Raw genomic sequence first — 13278 nt, 5'->3', positions numbered from 1 at the left:
TCATTGCAGTGTTAATGTAAGCCTACTTGTGACACTCATAAAAGATTATTATCATGAGCTCAAACGAAACACTGGTCCAGAAATAAATCGAAACTCAATTGACAATTCATTCAAAGAACAAAACTGTTGTCACATCGATTCAAATAACAAAAACAGCACAGCAATGAACTCAAACAGCACAAAAGGTGCCACAATCTTTTATAGTGCTCAGTAGGGATCTTGGTCTATTTATCCTTTCCCCCTTTAACTTGATGGAGGGCACTCATCCTGCTGACACCTAGAAACAAGTAAGAGAACATCTCACCTTATGGGTCTGTACTGCACAGTACTGCACTGCATAATACATTTTCTAATTGTGTTTTGGCTAGTATACCCTCCTTCATCGTGGAATATTGGGTCCCTATCAGCTAATAACAAATGGAGTTCAATGATATAGAGTGGGTGGAGGGTGTGGGGAATAAACTCCGCCACAGATGAATTTGAATGAATGACCTGTTTCAGTGCTGTAAATTATATGAAATATCACCTATGTAATGAACTTGATCACATTCATGCAGTAGTAAGTTCAAACAACACTTTAAGTCTGCAATGAATTCAAATAATGCAAATGATAATGAATCCAAAGGCAACTGGAAATCAATTAAAACAGCAGAACTAGTGCAGAAATAAACTCAAACTGGACAACTGGTTTGGCAATGATCTGAAACAGCACAAATGGGGCACCAATAGACAGCATAAAACTCTAAAAATTTTCAACGGTCATCTGCAACTGTGCAGAAAGAGAATAAGCACTGACATGACGATTTAACATTTTTGATGAGCTATGAACAGTGCACACGGTGCACATGAAACAAATAGCTTAATAGTAGTAGTTTACGAAATATAAATAAACCATTGAGTGACATAACTCAATGGAGCTCGCAAGCTGCAGGATAATCAACTGTAATGACTCTAATGCTGGGAGAAGTAGCATATTGATTGATACATGTCACATCAATCCGCCTTGATCCGGAGGCTGATGAGGAGTTGGGTCAGTCAGACATAGTGGGAGTTGAGTAAGCGTCTAAGAAACATGGAAATGAACAGGGTAAAAGATAAATCTGGGAAAGAAAAGAACCAAAACGTCTAGCAGGGTGTACATGCAAAACAGGAGTGGCGGTGAGGGGTAGAAAGCAGAAGAGCAAAGGGAGAAATATTCTCTGGAAATCCACCTTAAATTGGATAGGCATTAAACTGACCATGAGACAATTAAGGAATAGCAGTGGTAGGATGAATGAAAGAAACATCAGGGGCCGATTTAGCGCAGTTGTCTGGACAGCAGGTTCGTGATGCAGAACAAGGCCAACAATGTGGGTTCAATTCCTGTACGAGTTAAGGTTATTCATGAACTCATCCCTGAGGTGTGGTGGTCCTCAAGTTAAATCACCACCAGTCAGCTCTCCCCTCAAAGGGAAATGCTGGGAAGGAATGGTCACCTGGGACTATGGCAACTTTACTCACTTAAAAGATAAAATATTGGGTGAAAAAGGGAAACGAAATGCAGGAAGATCTCTTCTATGCACAAATTCATACATTGGATTTATGATTTTGTTGATCATGAAATAAAGGGCCAGAAATTATATTCTAAAAGTGAATGAAAAGGTAAGCGATGGTGACTGAGAAAAAGAGAATCACGAAAAGATTTTGGAATAAGAATGAGGGAAAATTTCAAAGCATGTTCCCAAGCTAATGGAGCCACATGGAAAGGGCTGAAAGTTAATCTTTAGCATTGAGTTCCTTCCACAAATTAAAAATATTTGCATTTATATAGCACTTTATATGATCACCAAATATCTCAATGTGTTTTAGAGCCAAGTGAGCATTCTTTGATGTACAGTCACTTTTGTAATGTAGGAAGCCCAGCAGCTAGCTCCCACAATAGTAATGTGATAATAACCAGATTTTTTCTTTTTATGATGTTGATTGAGGGATAAATATTGGCCAAGACACCAGGGATAACTCTTCTGCTCTTTTTCAAAACAATGCTACTGGGGCTTTTACATCCACCTCACAACAGTCTGATATGACCTCAGCTTAACATCCCAGCTGAAAGATGGCACTTTCAACAATGCTCTGTCGGTGCTAAACTGGATTCTCAGCCTTGATTTTTGGCCCCAAGACCTGAATTAAGTCTTGAACCCAGAACCTTGCGATTCAGAGACAAGGGTGCTGAACCATAGCTCAAACCCTCCTGTTAAGTGGAGAAAAATATATATATCTGAGACCAGAGACATCATATAAATTATGCTTTAATACCAGAGGGTGTATGAACATGTTCTTACCCAACCTCAAAGGTTAGGTGACATTACAAAATGCATCAGCTTGGCTCTTGCATTTTATGACGCACTAACGACCCTTCAATTTGCAACAATCTTTTAAAATTCCTGGCATTGTTTAAATTCTACTGTAATCTTAACATGACTGCACCATGTTTGCAGTAACCAGGGAATGAAGTCGCCGAGGGATGGAACATTTTTGTCAAAAGAGTTTGGCTGCCCTGAGTCAGACTCGCATCATCTCAGCTTCACACATGCAGCCGTATAGCTTCAACTACTGCCAAGAAGAGTTCAGAACTCCCAAGCAGACCAATTTAGTAAACACTGCTTAGCGGGATTATCCCATCAGGTCTTCAATAACATTTAGAAATTTGTACTGCAATTGGATATCAGTGAGTATTGTACGCAAGATCCAATTGTCTGTCTAAAAACAATGCAGAACCAACAGTGTGGGTCACTGCCAGCTTGGCATCAGTCTCAAACAGGGGCGGATCTACTATGAAACTAATGAAGCTTAAGCTTCAGGGCTCCTAATCCCAGAGGGGTCCCAGAAGCGACTTTAGTCCACATTGCTTAAAAATTTTGGGTCTACTGTATGAGAAGGGGTTTAAAAAAATAAAAATATTAATAATATAGTGTAATTCAATACAAAATAATAGTTAAAATAAAAATTAAACAGTTATTAAAGTATCATATGTAGGCTAGCCGTAAACGAAAAAATGTTCAAATTAAGGATGTTTCATTCTAAATATATTTAATATAAAATAATTATAAATAATTAAAAACACTATTAACATTTATGACAGAAAAACAAACAGTAGATGACGTGTCGTAACAAAAAAGGGGAGCCGTTGAAAAGGTAATCACAATGCTAACTTGAATTTTCAACGTGATAGCACTCGTGATAGCGATCTAGACAATAATTTTTTTCAATAAAGTGTTCATAAAGATACAATATTTTAATTACCCCTACTCAAAAATAAATGTTATATTTAGAAAAGTAAGGTAAGTAATAAAGGTGAAATAGTGTTAGATTAGCCTAAACCTATTGTTTTTATGAAGAGGTGAACGGAAGGTAGGCTACGACCGCATAGCCTAGGCTAATTTTACAATAATATTACAAGTATTTATGAAAAAATAATAAAAGGGTGAATTTGTGTAAGTTACAGGTGTTTATTATGAAAAGTGTTCAAATAATGGTAAAATTGTGTTCCATTACCTTAGCCTATGGGTTTTAGTGGCCTAGTCTTGCCTAACGGTAGCATAGTAGTTAACGCAATTGCTTCACAGCTCCAGGATCCCAGGTTTGATTCCCGGCTGGGTCACGATCTGTGCGGAGTCTGCACATTCTCCCCGTGAGTGCGTGGGTTTCCTCCGGGTGCTCCGGTTTCCTCCCACAGTCCAAAGGTGAGCAGATTAGGTGGATTGGCCATGCTAAATTGCCTTTAGAGTCTAGAAATTGCCCTTAGTGTCCAAAAATTGCCATTACTGTTGGTTGAGTGGGGTTACTGGGTTATGGGGATAGGGTGGTGTGGGCTTGGGTAGGGTGCTCTTTCCAAGGCTGGTGCAGACTCGATGGGCCGAATGGCCTCCTTCTGCACTGTAAATTCTATGATTCTAACTTAGTCTAGCCTAGTGTAGGCTACCTTGAACATAGCCTAGTTTAGCCTATTTAGCTTATTTACTTTCTGAGAAGGGTTTTTTTTTTTAAACTTTCTCAGAAAATAGACCTAACATTTTTTCCTTTCAAAGCATGCGACAATAGTCACAAGACTCAAATTGATTAATTTTTTGTTGTATATATTTCAACAATCCCAAAGTTAGAGAGCCAGTAGCACAGATGTTGTAAAGGTGGAGTGTCATGGTAAGTTGGCTGTTCTGCTGTGGCCAACGTAATTGTTTTCCCTTTTCAACAGAGGTCAAGACCCTAGAGGAATAGCAATGCGTTCAACCCCATTGAAGAAGATAACAGTGGATACCCAGACCTCGTTGCTGGTTGCGAAGGGGCCCCCATAACAGTTCAAGCTTCAGGGCCCCAAAAATGTAGGTCCGCCACTGGTCTCAAACTGGTACCTCAGTAACACAGTGAGTACAATATCGCCATTTCACAGCATGTCATCCTTGTAGGTGCAAACTGGAAAATAAACTAAAGAAAATCCTAAAAGTCTGCCTCTCTACTTTTCGAATAAAAATAAGCGCCAGTAAAAATAAATCAGAACAAATAATTGTGTGTATGATCTTCAGAACCAGCACAAAAAAGGGCGGCTAGGTATCACTGCAGTGATGTCTGAGCAGCATGGAGACAGGTTGTTCCTCCCCATGTGTTCTCACTCTGGCCCGGAGGAGGGCGGAGCTGCACACATTGCAAATCCAGAGTGCGGTTCGGCTTCCCGGGCCTGCCTCTGTCACAGGAGTGGCTCAATGACCGGGCGGAAGTTTGTTCGGGTACATTTCTGTTATTTCAGTGATGCAACCATCAATTTACTCGAAGACAGGTGGAGAAGTAAACCGTGGTTTTAATCAGCGTAGAACTGAGCCTGCCTGTGACCGGTACATCACTGAAGGCGGCCCCGCAGGTCAGCAGCTCTTATACTTCCTGTAAAGGGGGTGGAGCCATGAGCGGAGCCCGTACATGCCCCAACATATCCCCTGTGGGTGAAGCCACACAGTGGCCCATAGGTAGAGCCCACAGGGTTAATAACATAACACAGTGCACTGGTGAATTATCAGTAATTATACATTCACCACATTCACCCCCTGATTAAAAAATGAAGTCCGGCGGGGGTGACGGGCTCATAGATTCAGTCGGTCCGGTGCCCGGATCGTACGTTGCGACCGCCGAAGCACTGGTGTTGCAGCCGCTTCGGGTGGCTGTGGAAGTGGGTCCGGAGCAGGCACAGGCGTGGACTCCGGGAGCGGCTCTTCCGGAGCTTCATTCCTGTGGACCGGTGCGGTGGGTGGGAGTGCGGGAACCATATGGGGTGGGGGCTCTGAACATGGGAGGTTGGAAGGGACAGAGTGTGGGGGATGCAGTAGTGGGAGTGGTGTTGGAGCCTGCGGGCGCTAGGTCCCGGAGGGAGACAGTATCCTGCCGGCCATCGGGGTGTTCGACGTACGCATAGTGTGGGTTGGAGTGCAGGAGCTGGACCCTCTCTACGAGGGGGTCGGTCTTATGGCTCCGAACATGTTTTCGGAGGAGGACTGGACCCGGTGTCATCAGCCAGGGCGGAAGCGAGGCCCCTGAGGTAGCTCCCCTAGGGAAAACAAACAAACGGTCATGAGGAGTCTGGTTTGAGGCCGTGCAAAGGAGGGACCTAATAGAGTGGAGCACATCGGGGAGGACCTCCTGCCAGTGAGAAACTGGGAGATTCCTGGACCGCAGGGTCAGTAGGGCGGTCTTCCAGACCGTCGCGTCCTCCCTCTCCACCTACCCGTTTCCCCTGGGGTTATAACTGGTAGTCCTGCTCGAGGCGATGCCCTTACTGAGCAGGTACTGACGCAGTTCATCGCTCATGAACGACGAGCCCCTGTCGCTGTGGACATAACTGGGGAAACCAAACAGGGTGAAAACACTATGCAGGGCTTTAATGACAGTGGCACGTCATATCAGGGCAGGGGATGGCAAACGGGAAGCGGGAGAACTCATCTATGATGTTAAGGAAGTACGTGTTGCGGTTATTGGAGGGGAGGGGCCCTTTGAAATCGATACTGAGGCGTTCAAAGGGCCGGGATGCCTTTACCAGGTGGGCCTTATTCAGTCGATAGAAGTGCGGTTTACATTGCGCACAGATTTGGCAGTCTCTGGTTTTAGCTCTGACCTCCTCGGTGGAGTAGGGCAGGTTGCGGGCCTTGATGTAATGGGCGAGCCGGGTGACCCCCGGGTGGCAGAGGTCATCGTGGATAGCTCGTAGTCGGTCATCTTGCACGCTGGCGCATGTGCCGCGGGACAGGGCATCTGGGGGCTCGTTGAGCTTCCCAGGACGATATACTATATCGTAGTTGTAGGTGGAGAGTTCGATTCTCCACCTCAAGACCTTATCATTCTTGATCTTGCCTCGCTGCATATTGTCAAACTTGAAGGCAACCAATCATTGGTCGGTGGCGAGGGTAAACCTCCTACCAGCGAGGTAGTGCCTCCAGTGCCGCACGGCTTCCACGATGGCTTGGGCTTCTTTTTCGACCGGGGAGTGTCGAATTTCGGAGCTGGTGAGGGTGCGTGAAAAAAACGCTACCGGTCTGCCTGCTTGGTTGAGGGTGGCAGCAAGAGCGACATCTGAGGCGTCGCTCTCCACCTGGAAGGGGACGGACTCGTCCACCGCGCGCATTGCAGCTTTGGCGATGTCCGCCTTGATGCAGTTGAAGGCCTGGCGGGTCTCAGCTGCCAGTGGAAAGAGGGTGGCCTTAAATAGTGGGCGGGCTTTGTCCGCATACTGGGGGACCCACTGGGCGTAATAGGAGAAAAATCCAAGGCACCTCCTCAGGGCTTTGGGACAGTGAGGGAGAGGGAGTTGTAGGAGGGGGCGCATACGGTCAGGGTCGGGCCCTAGGACCCCGTTTTCCACAACGTAGCCCAAGATGGCCAGCCTGGTTGTGTGGAAAACGCATTTCTCCTTGGTGTAGGTGAGGTTGAGTTTTGGGCGGTTTGGAGAAATGGGTGGAGGTTGGCATCGTGGTCCTGCTGATCATGGCCGCAGATGGTGACATTGTCCAAGTACAGAAACGTGGCCCGCAGCCTGTACTGGTCCACCATTCAGTCCATCGCTCATTGGAACACCGAAACACCGTTCGTGACGCCAAAGGGGACCCGGAGAAAATGGAAAAGGCGGCCGTCTGCCTCAAACGCCGTGTAGTGGCGGTCCTCCGGGCAGATTGGGAGCTGGTGGTGTGCAGACTTCAGATCCACCATGGAGAACACGCGCTAGTGTGCGATCTGATTTACCGTGTCAGCAATCCGGGGAAGGGGTTACGCATCGAGTTGCGTAAACCGGTTAATGGTCTGGCTATAATCAACCACCATCCGGAACCTTTCCCCGGTCTTGACGACCACCACCTGAGCTCTCCAGGGGCTATTGCTGGCCTCTATGACCCCTCCCGCAAGAGACACTGGACCTCGGACCTAATGAACGTCCTGTCCTGCATGCTATACCGCCTGCTTCTGGTGGCTACTGGCTTGCAATCGGCGGTGAGGTTTGCGAAGAGGGGTGGGGTTCGATTTTTAGGGTCGCGAGCCTGCATATGGTGAGCGGGGGCAGGGGCCCCCCGAACTTAAGAGTTAGGCTCCTGAGGTTGCACTGGAAGTCGAGTCCCAAAAGGAGAGGAGCGCAGAGGTCTGGGAGCACATATAGTTGAAAATTAGAGTACTCAGCGCCCTGTATCACTCGGGTTGCAGTAGTGCACCCTTGGATTTGCACCGAGTGCGACCCAGAGGCGAGGGATATGGTTTGTTGCGTTGGGAATATTGGGAGCGAGCAGCGTCTTAACATGTCCGGGTGAATGAAGCTGTCTGTGCTCCCGGAGTCGAAAAGGCAAGGTGTCTCGTACCCATTAACCCGGACAGCCACCATGGATCTCCGGAGGTGCTTAGGTCGCAACTGGTCCAGTGTGACCGCGCTGAGCTGTGGGTAGCCGGCGGAGTGATCGGAGGTTCTGGGGCGGCCCTGCGATGTCGAGCGGCGTAGCAGATGGCGGCCAAGATGGCGTCCCCCATTGGTCGACCGTGGCGGGCAGTGAGAAAGATGGTGTCCAAGATGTCGGCCCCCATGGATCACACGTGGCCGGCCGTGTGGGGGAGGATGACCAAGACGGCAGCCCTCATGAGTCGCACATGTTATGCGGAGGCGGAGTCAGCAGACACGCTGCCACCTTGTGGGGTCTGCGGGCCTGTGAGTCTGTGGATCGGGTCTGTGAGTCTGAGTTTTTAGACCTGGCCAGGCAGACCTTGGCGAAGTGTCCTTCTCGCCCGCAGCTGCTGCAGTTCACGTTGCAAACCGGGCAGTGCAGTCGGGGGTGTTGGGACTGGCCGCAAAAATAACAGGGTTGCTCCCCATGATGGGCGGGCGGCCGCGCGGCACAGGCCTGGGGTAGTCTCGGGTCGGGGGCCCACGAGTCGGTCGCATGATTGGCCGGGAATGCAGTAAGGCTCTGAAAAGCGGTCTCCAGAGAGGTAGCCAGTTTTACCGTGTCGTCCAGCAGGCCCCTTTTTCGAGCAGGCGCTCTCTCACATAGTTCGATCGGACCTCCGACACGTAAATGGCTCGGACGGCAAGCTCCATGTGCTGAGTGGCCGTAATGGCCTGGTAGTTACAGTTGCGCACGAGGGCTTTGAGGTTGTGTAGGTAATCAGCTAGCGACTCCCCGGGGCGCTGGCGGCGAGTGGTGAAGACGTGTCGCGCGTATACCTCGGTCACAGGCAACACATAGAGGCGTTTCAGTAGTGCGAGGGCCTCTGTATAGGAAGCGGCTTCGTCGAGCTGGACAGAAATGCGATGCGTGGAGGAGGCTCAGCTTCTGTTTGTCAGTGACGGATGGCGTAGACGACGCGGCGAGATAGTCCTTGAAGCATCAAAGCCAATGTGAAAAAATTACTTTCGCCTCCGCGGCCTGTGGATCGAGTTCCAGTCTGTTAGATTTGAGGGCTGATTCCATCGTGGTATTTTAAGCTGATTAAATTGATGCGACCATCAATTCACTCGACGACATGTGGAGAAGTAAACCGTGGTTTTATTCAGCTTAGAACTGAGCCTGCCTGTGACCGGTACAACACTGAAGGCGGCCCCACAGGTCAGCAGCTCTTATACTTCCTGTAAAGAGGGTGGAGCCATGGGCGGAGCCCATACATGCCCCAACATATCCCCTGTGGGTGAAGCCACACAATGGCCCATAGGTAGAGCCCACAGAATTAATAACATAACACAGTGCACTGGTAAATTATCAGTAATTATACATTCACCACATTCAGTAAACAGAAAAGTTAGTGAGTGAAGTGCTCCTTTCGAAAACGCATACACAGCTTTGAGAGCAGAGCTTTTTGCACTTGTCATTGCGCCACAACACCGGCGAAATTAAACCATCAGATCGCCTCTGGGGGGGTGGGGGGGGGAGGAGGAGGGGAGAGGTGAAGTTTAACTGTGGCCGCTCACCGAGCCAAGCGGGCAACCCCACCTCGCACCGCAAATCTTGGCGCAGATCAACACCGTAAACAACGTTGCGCTGAACGCCAGTCAATAGCCAAGAGGCAAATCTTGCGGCCGAGGACGGCGGACCCGCTCAGTTCGCAGGTGTCACCTCCAGAGACCGTCCACCTTCACCCCTTATCTCAACATATTGAGGAAAGAGGCAAACACCTGGGGCGCGTTCGTTCACCTCACGTTTTCTCAGGAAGCCGCTCGTGATTGTTTTGTTTTGCCCACTCCCAAGTGGACAATAGTAATTTTCTAAATTACCGGAACAATTTCAAGGACAACGTTCTCCCAGTTGTGCGAAAAACAAATCTATTCTCGCGAGCCCCCTCCTCCGTGTTTGTGTCCATGCTCACTGGACAGCAGCAATACCCCCACTGGTCAGAGCTGAGCTGCAGATTGCCGCGTCTTCGGGCCTCTCCTCCCTCACCGGCTGCCATCTGCACCCCCCACCCCTTTACCGGATTCGCACCCCCACCCCCGGATTCAGTGAGAAGTTTGCTGCTCAGCCTTGACGTGGAGTGGGTGGCGGGATTTTCCAAGTGTTTGCTGGGCTGAGGCTGGCCTTTTTACTCTGTATGTGGCTGCTTTTGTTTCTCCAGCTACCTTGGAGAGTGACCGGGGGAGCGGCTCAGAGGGCAGGAAGCCGGCGGCCGGACCATGACCCCCGCCCCCCCCTCTGTTAGATAAATAAACAACGAAAGGGCTATTCCATTCGAGTCACCTCTGACCAGCTTCAACGGTGCCAGGAATAGCACTGGTAAAACGGCAGGACTGTGGAAAAATACCCGCTGTTCAGCCCAATGTGTCGGCAGCCCCCCTCGGTGCACAGTTTATGTGATTGGATTTAAAGTTGTCGCTTCGGTTGTTCATCCTTTTATGAAAATGTTTACTTTGGGGTTTTTTTTTTTTGGGGGGGGGGGGGGATGAGAGCCTCGGCTTCGATGACTGACAAGCAGACATCGTTTTGCATTTTCAATCTCACTTTATTTTGTGCAAACGGCCCGATGATTATTACAACCCCTCCCCCCACAAAACAATAATTAACCCTCACACCTTCGGTGCGATATTCTGTTCAAATCAAATCAAATCCAACGCACGGACTGGGGTCGATCATGGTGGATTAACTAATGTGACCTGCACAGAAATTATCTGATCCCAAAGCTTCTCCTCCAAGGAGCTGCATCCCGGGTAACTTGGTGGCTCAGGAATATTGAAATCCTCCCAGCAGCAGGTGCCAGCCAGGTTCATCTGTCACAACTAGAAAGTTCAGCTTTTAGAAAACATTTTTTTTTGTTTGTTTTTCGCCTACAGAAGAGGGATGTAACCCCGTGGGCTCCTCTTCATTCCCCTGGCAGAACGGGAACTTACCGAAAATCGCTGTAGGGGTGTATAATCCAGTAGCCGGCGGTCTTGACCCGCTGCTGCTCTTTCTCCACCCCCCTCTGGCTGCCGAACATCCGCAGAGAAAACTTGTTGACCCCGGGCTGGAGCAGGGCATTGAAGTGACTCTGCATGGAGCTGTACCGCGGAAATTCATCACCTTCCTGGACGAGCATCGCATCGTCCCCCCCTCCTCCTCCTGCTGCTGCTGCTTCCACCTTAAAGCCAACCGAATTCTGCTCTTTGCCGGTCTGCTGCTGCAGACTCCGGCTGCCTTCGTCCTCCGCTTCCCTCCTCATCCTCCCCGGCCCCACATTACCGTCCGCTTTCTGCTCCATGCTGGGAGCCTGCTTGGCATTGCCTTCCATGGCGGGAGGCTGCTGCCAGTGATGGCCACTTGGAGGTGAGTGCAGACTGCCCGCCGATCTGTAATCTCCGTTTGTGTTACATTTGGTGATGTCCTTGGTCGGATCGGCTTCCCTCCTCCTCCTGCTGCTGCTGCTGCTGCAAGACTCTTCCACTTTGTTGTGGTTGGATCCGGTTTCTGCTGCTCCCCCTCCTGGTAGAACATTCATCCTGATGCTCTGATTCTTCCCCCTGTCATCTTGCTTCCCCATCCTCCTGTGGGAATGACTGAAGGGCAGGGGGTGGGGGTGGGAGGACGGGATTTAACCCGCCAGGCGTCCTTGGCACCTTCCTCCCTCACCCAGTGCCCTGGCCGCACTGCAGTCTGTGTGGACCGCCGACCAAGCATCAATACAATCTCTCCCCCCCCGCCCCCCCACCACCACCTTCCTCCTCCACTGTCAGGCTGGCACACGAACCATTTCAGTCTGCCAGAACGTGACTTTGCCACTCGGCAGGCAGTCAACCTGACTTTGAACCGGCACTTTTCCGATTAAAGGGATAGACGTCCTGCAGTCACCCCGCCAAGAGTGGAGCCCTTCGCCCGACTGCACCTCACCATTGTAGGGAGCAACTCGGCCTCTTGAAGAATAACCGCTCCGGGATGGATCCAAGCCTTTGTTTTTTTTTAAAGGAAATATCAGAGTCGAAATATCGCAGCAGTTGTTTTTTTTTTGGGGGGGGGGGGGGTCACTTTAAAGATGATCTTAAAGTGATACTGTAAATGTTGGATCAATGGGAGGAACGGTTCTGACGATAGGTTGCCGACCTGTTTTCTCTCACCCCAGATGCTGCTGCCTGACCGGCTGGGTTTTTCCTGCATTTCTTGTTTTTGATTATATTGAGAGTAGACCGTTCGGCCCCTCGAGCCTGCTCCGTCGTTCAATTAAGATCCTGGCTGATCTGCACCTGAGCTACATTTTCCTACCTATGCTCCATAGACTTTGATACTCTTATCCAACCAAATATCAGTAATCTATCTCTGGATAGATCAAATAGCTGTGAGGAAGAAGATAACGGTTATTAAGATTTTATGATTTTAAATCCAAAGTATAAGATGGAAATACAGGAGGAACATCAATAGTTGAAAGTAACTGTTTAAATGGGGTAGAGGAGCAGGAGGATCTCGGGATAAAAATGCAGAAATAACTGAAAGTAGCAATGTCAGTTAATGAGGCCGCAAAAAAGCAAACAAAATCCTCAAGCTCATTTCTGAAATAATTTAATTGAAAAGCAGAGAAATTATGTTAATCCTTGCTCAGAGTACACTTGTGAACAGCTCTAGTCACCATATTATGAAAAATAATGTAGAGGCATTGGAGAAACTGCTAAAGAGATACACCAGAATAACACTACAAAACTGGCTGGGGTCTTTACCCTTAAAAAGAGAAGACCGAGGAGTGACCTGATGAAGATTATGAAGGGGTGTGATAGGGTGGGAGATCTTGTGGCAGAGTGATAGTATCCCTACCTCTGGGCCAGAAGCTAGGATTCAATTCTTCAGTGTTCTCTCTCCACAGATGCTGTCAGACCTGCTGAGATTTTCCAGCATTTTCTGTTCTTGTTTCAGATTCCAACATGCACAGTAATTTTCTTTTATTCTAGACTTCAGAACTTGATGGGCATGGAAGGTACATTCATAATGTGGGGGACAAACTGATTATCAGCCTGTAAATTCTTCCAACATGCTTGCTGGCAGGCGGCAGAGCTTCCTGGTCAGCTACACAACAGAAAGCAATGCCAAACTACTGCAGTACTTTGCCAGGCATAACCACAGACCAATCCAATGGAAGTCCCTGGTTGCAAACACCCTCTTAGGGCATGGTATCTGAAGGAGGATGTGATAAAGTAGATATCGAGAAGATGCTTCCATTTGCAGGGGAGATCAGAACTAAGCCACATAAATATAAGATAATAATCCAATCAGGAAGAGAAATTATTTCCCAAGATAATATAACACAACGAATGGTTGAGGGGACAAGCATAGATGCATTTAA

The 13278-nt window shown here is 48.6% G+C and overlaps 1 protein-coding gene across 4 annotated transcripts in view; it reads right to left on the bottom strand.

Moving 5' to 3' along the window:
* LOC140409039 (potassium/sodium hyperpolarization-activated cyclic nucleotide-gated channel 1-like) overlaps positions 1 to 11617 on the bottom strand; it is a 478762-nt gene extending 467145 nt beyond the window's left edge. For 2 of the 4 annotated variants that reach the window (XR_011940266.1, XM_072497079.1), the window contains exon 1: positions 10865 to 11617. Coding sequence is in view for 3 of the 4 variants with exons in the window: in XM_072497079.1 (XP_072353180.1) it covers positions 10865 to 11493 (629 nt within the window). In the remaining variant the exon portion in view is untranslated. The remainder of the gene's footprint in view (positions 1 to 10864) is intronic. The other 2 variants (XM_072497078.1, XM_072497077.1) reach the window with 2 other exon arrangements.
* Between the last annotated feature and the right edge of the window lie 1661 nt (positions 11618 to 13278).

This window comes from Scyliorhinus torazame, chromosome 3 (assembly GCF_047496885.1).
Source record: "Scyliorhinus torazame isolate Kashiwa2021f chromosome 3, sScyTor2.1, whole genome shotgun sequence".
In the NCBI taxonomy this organism is placed as follows: Eukaryota; Metazoa; Chordata; class Chondrichthyes; order Carcharhiniformes; family Scyliorhinidae; genus Scyliorhinus; species Scyliorhinus torazame.
Note: the sequence above shows the minus strand (reverse complement) of the source record. Positions and strands in the feature narration are given on the sequence as shown.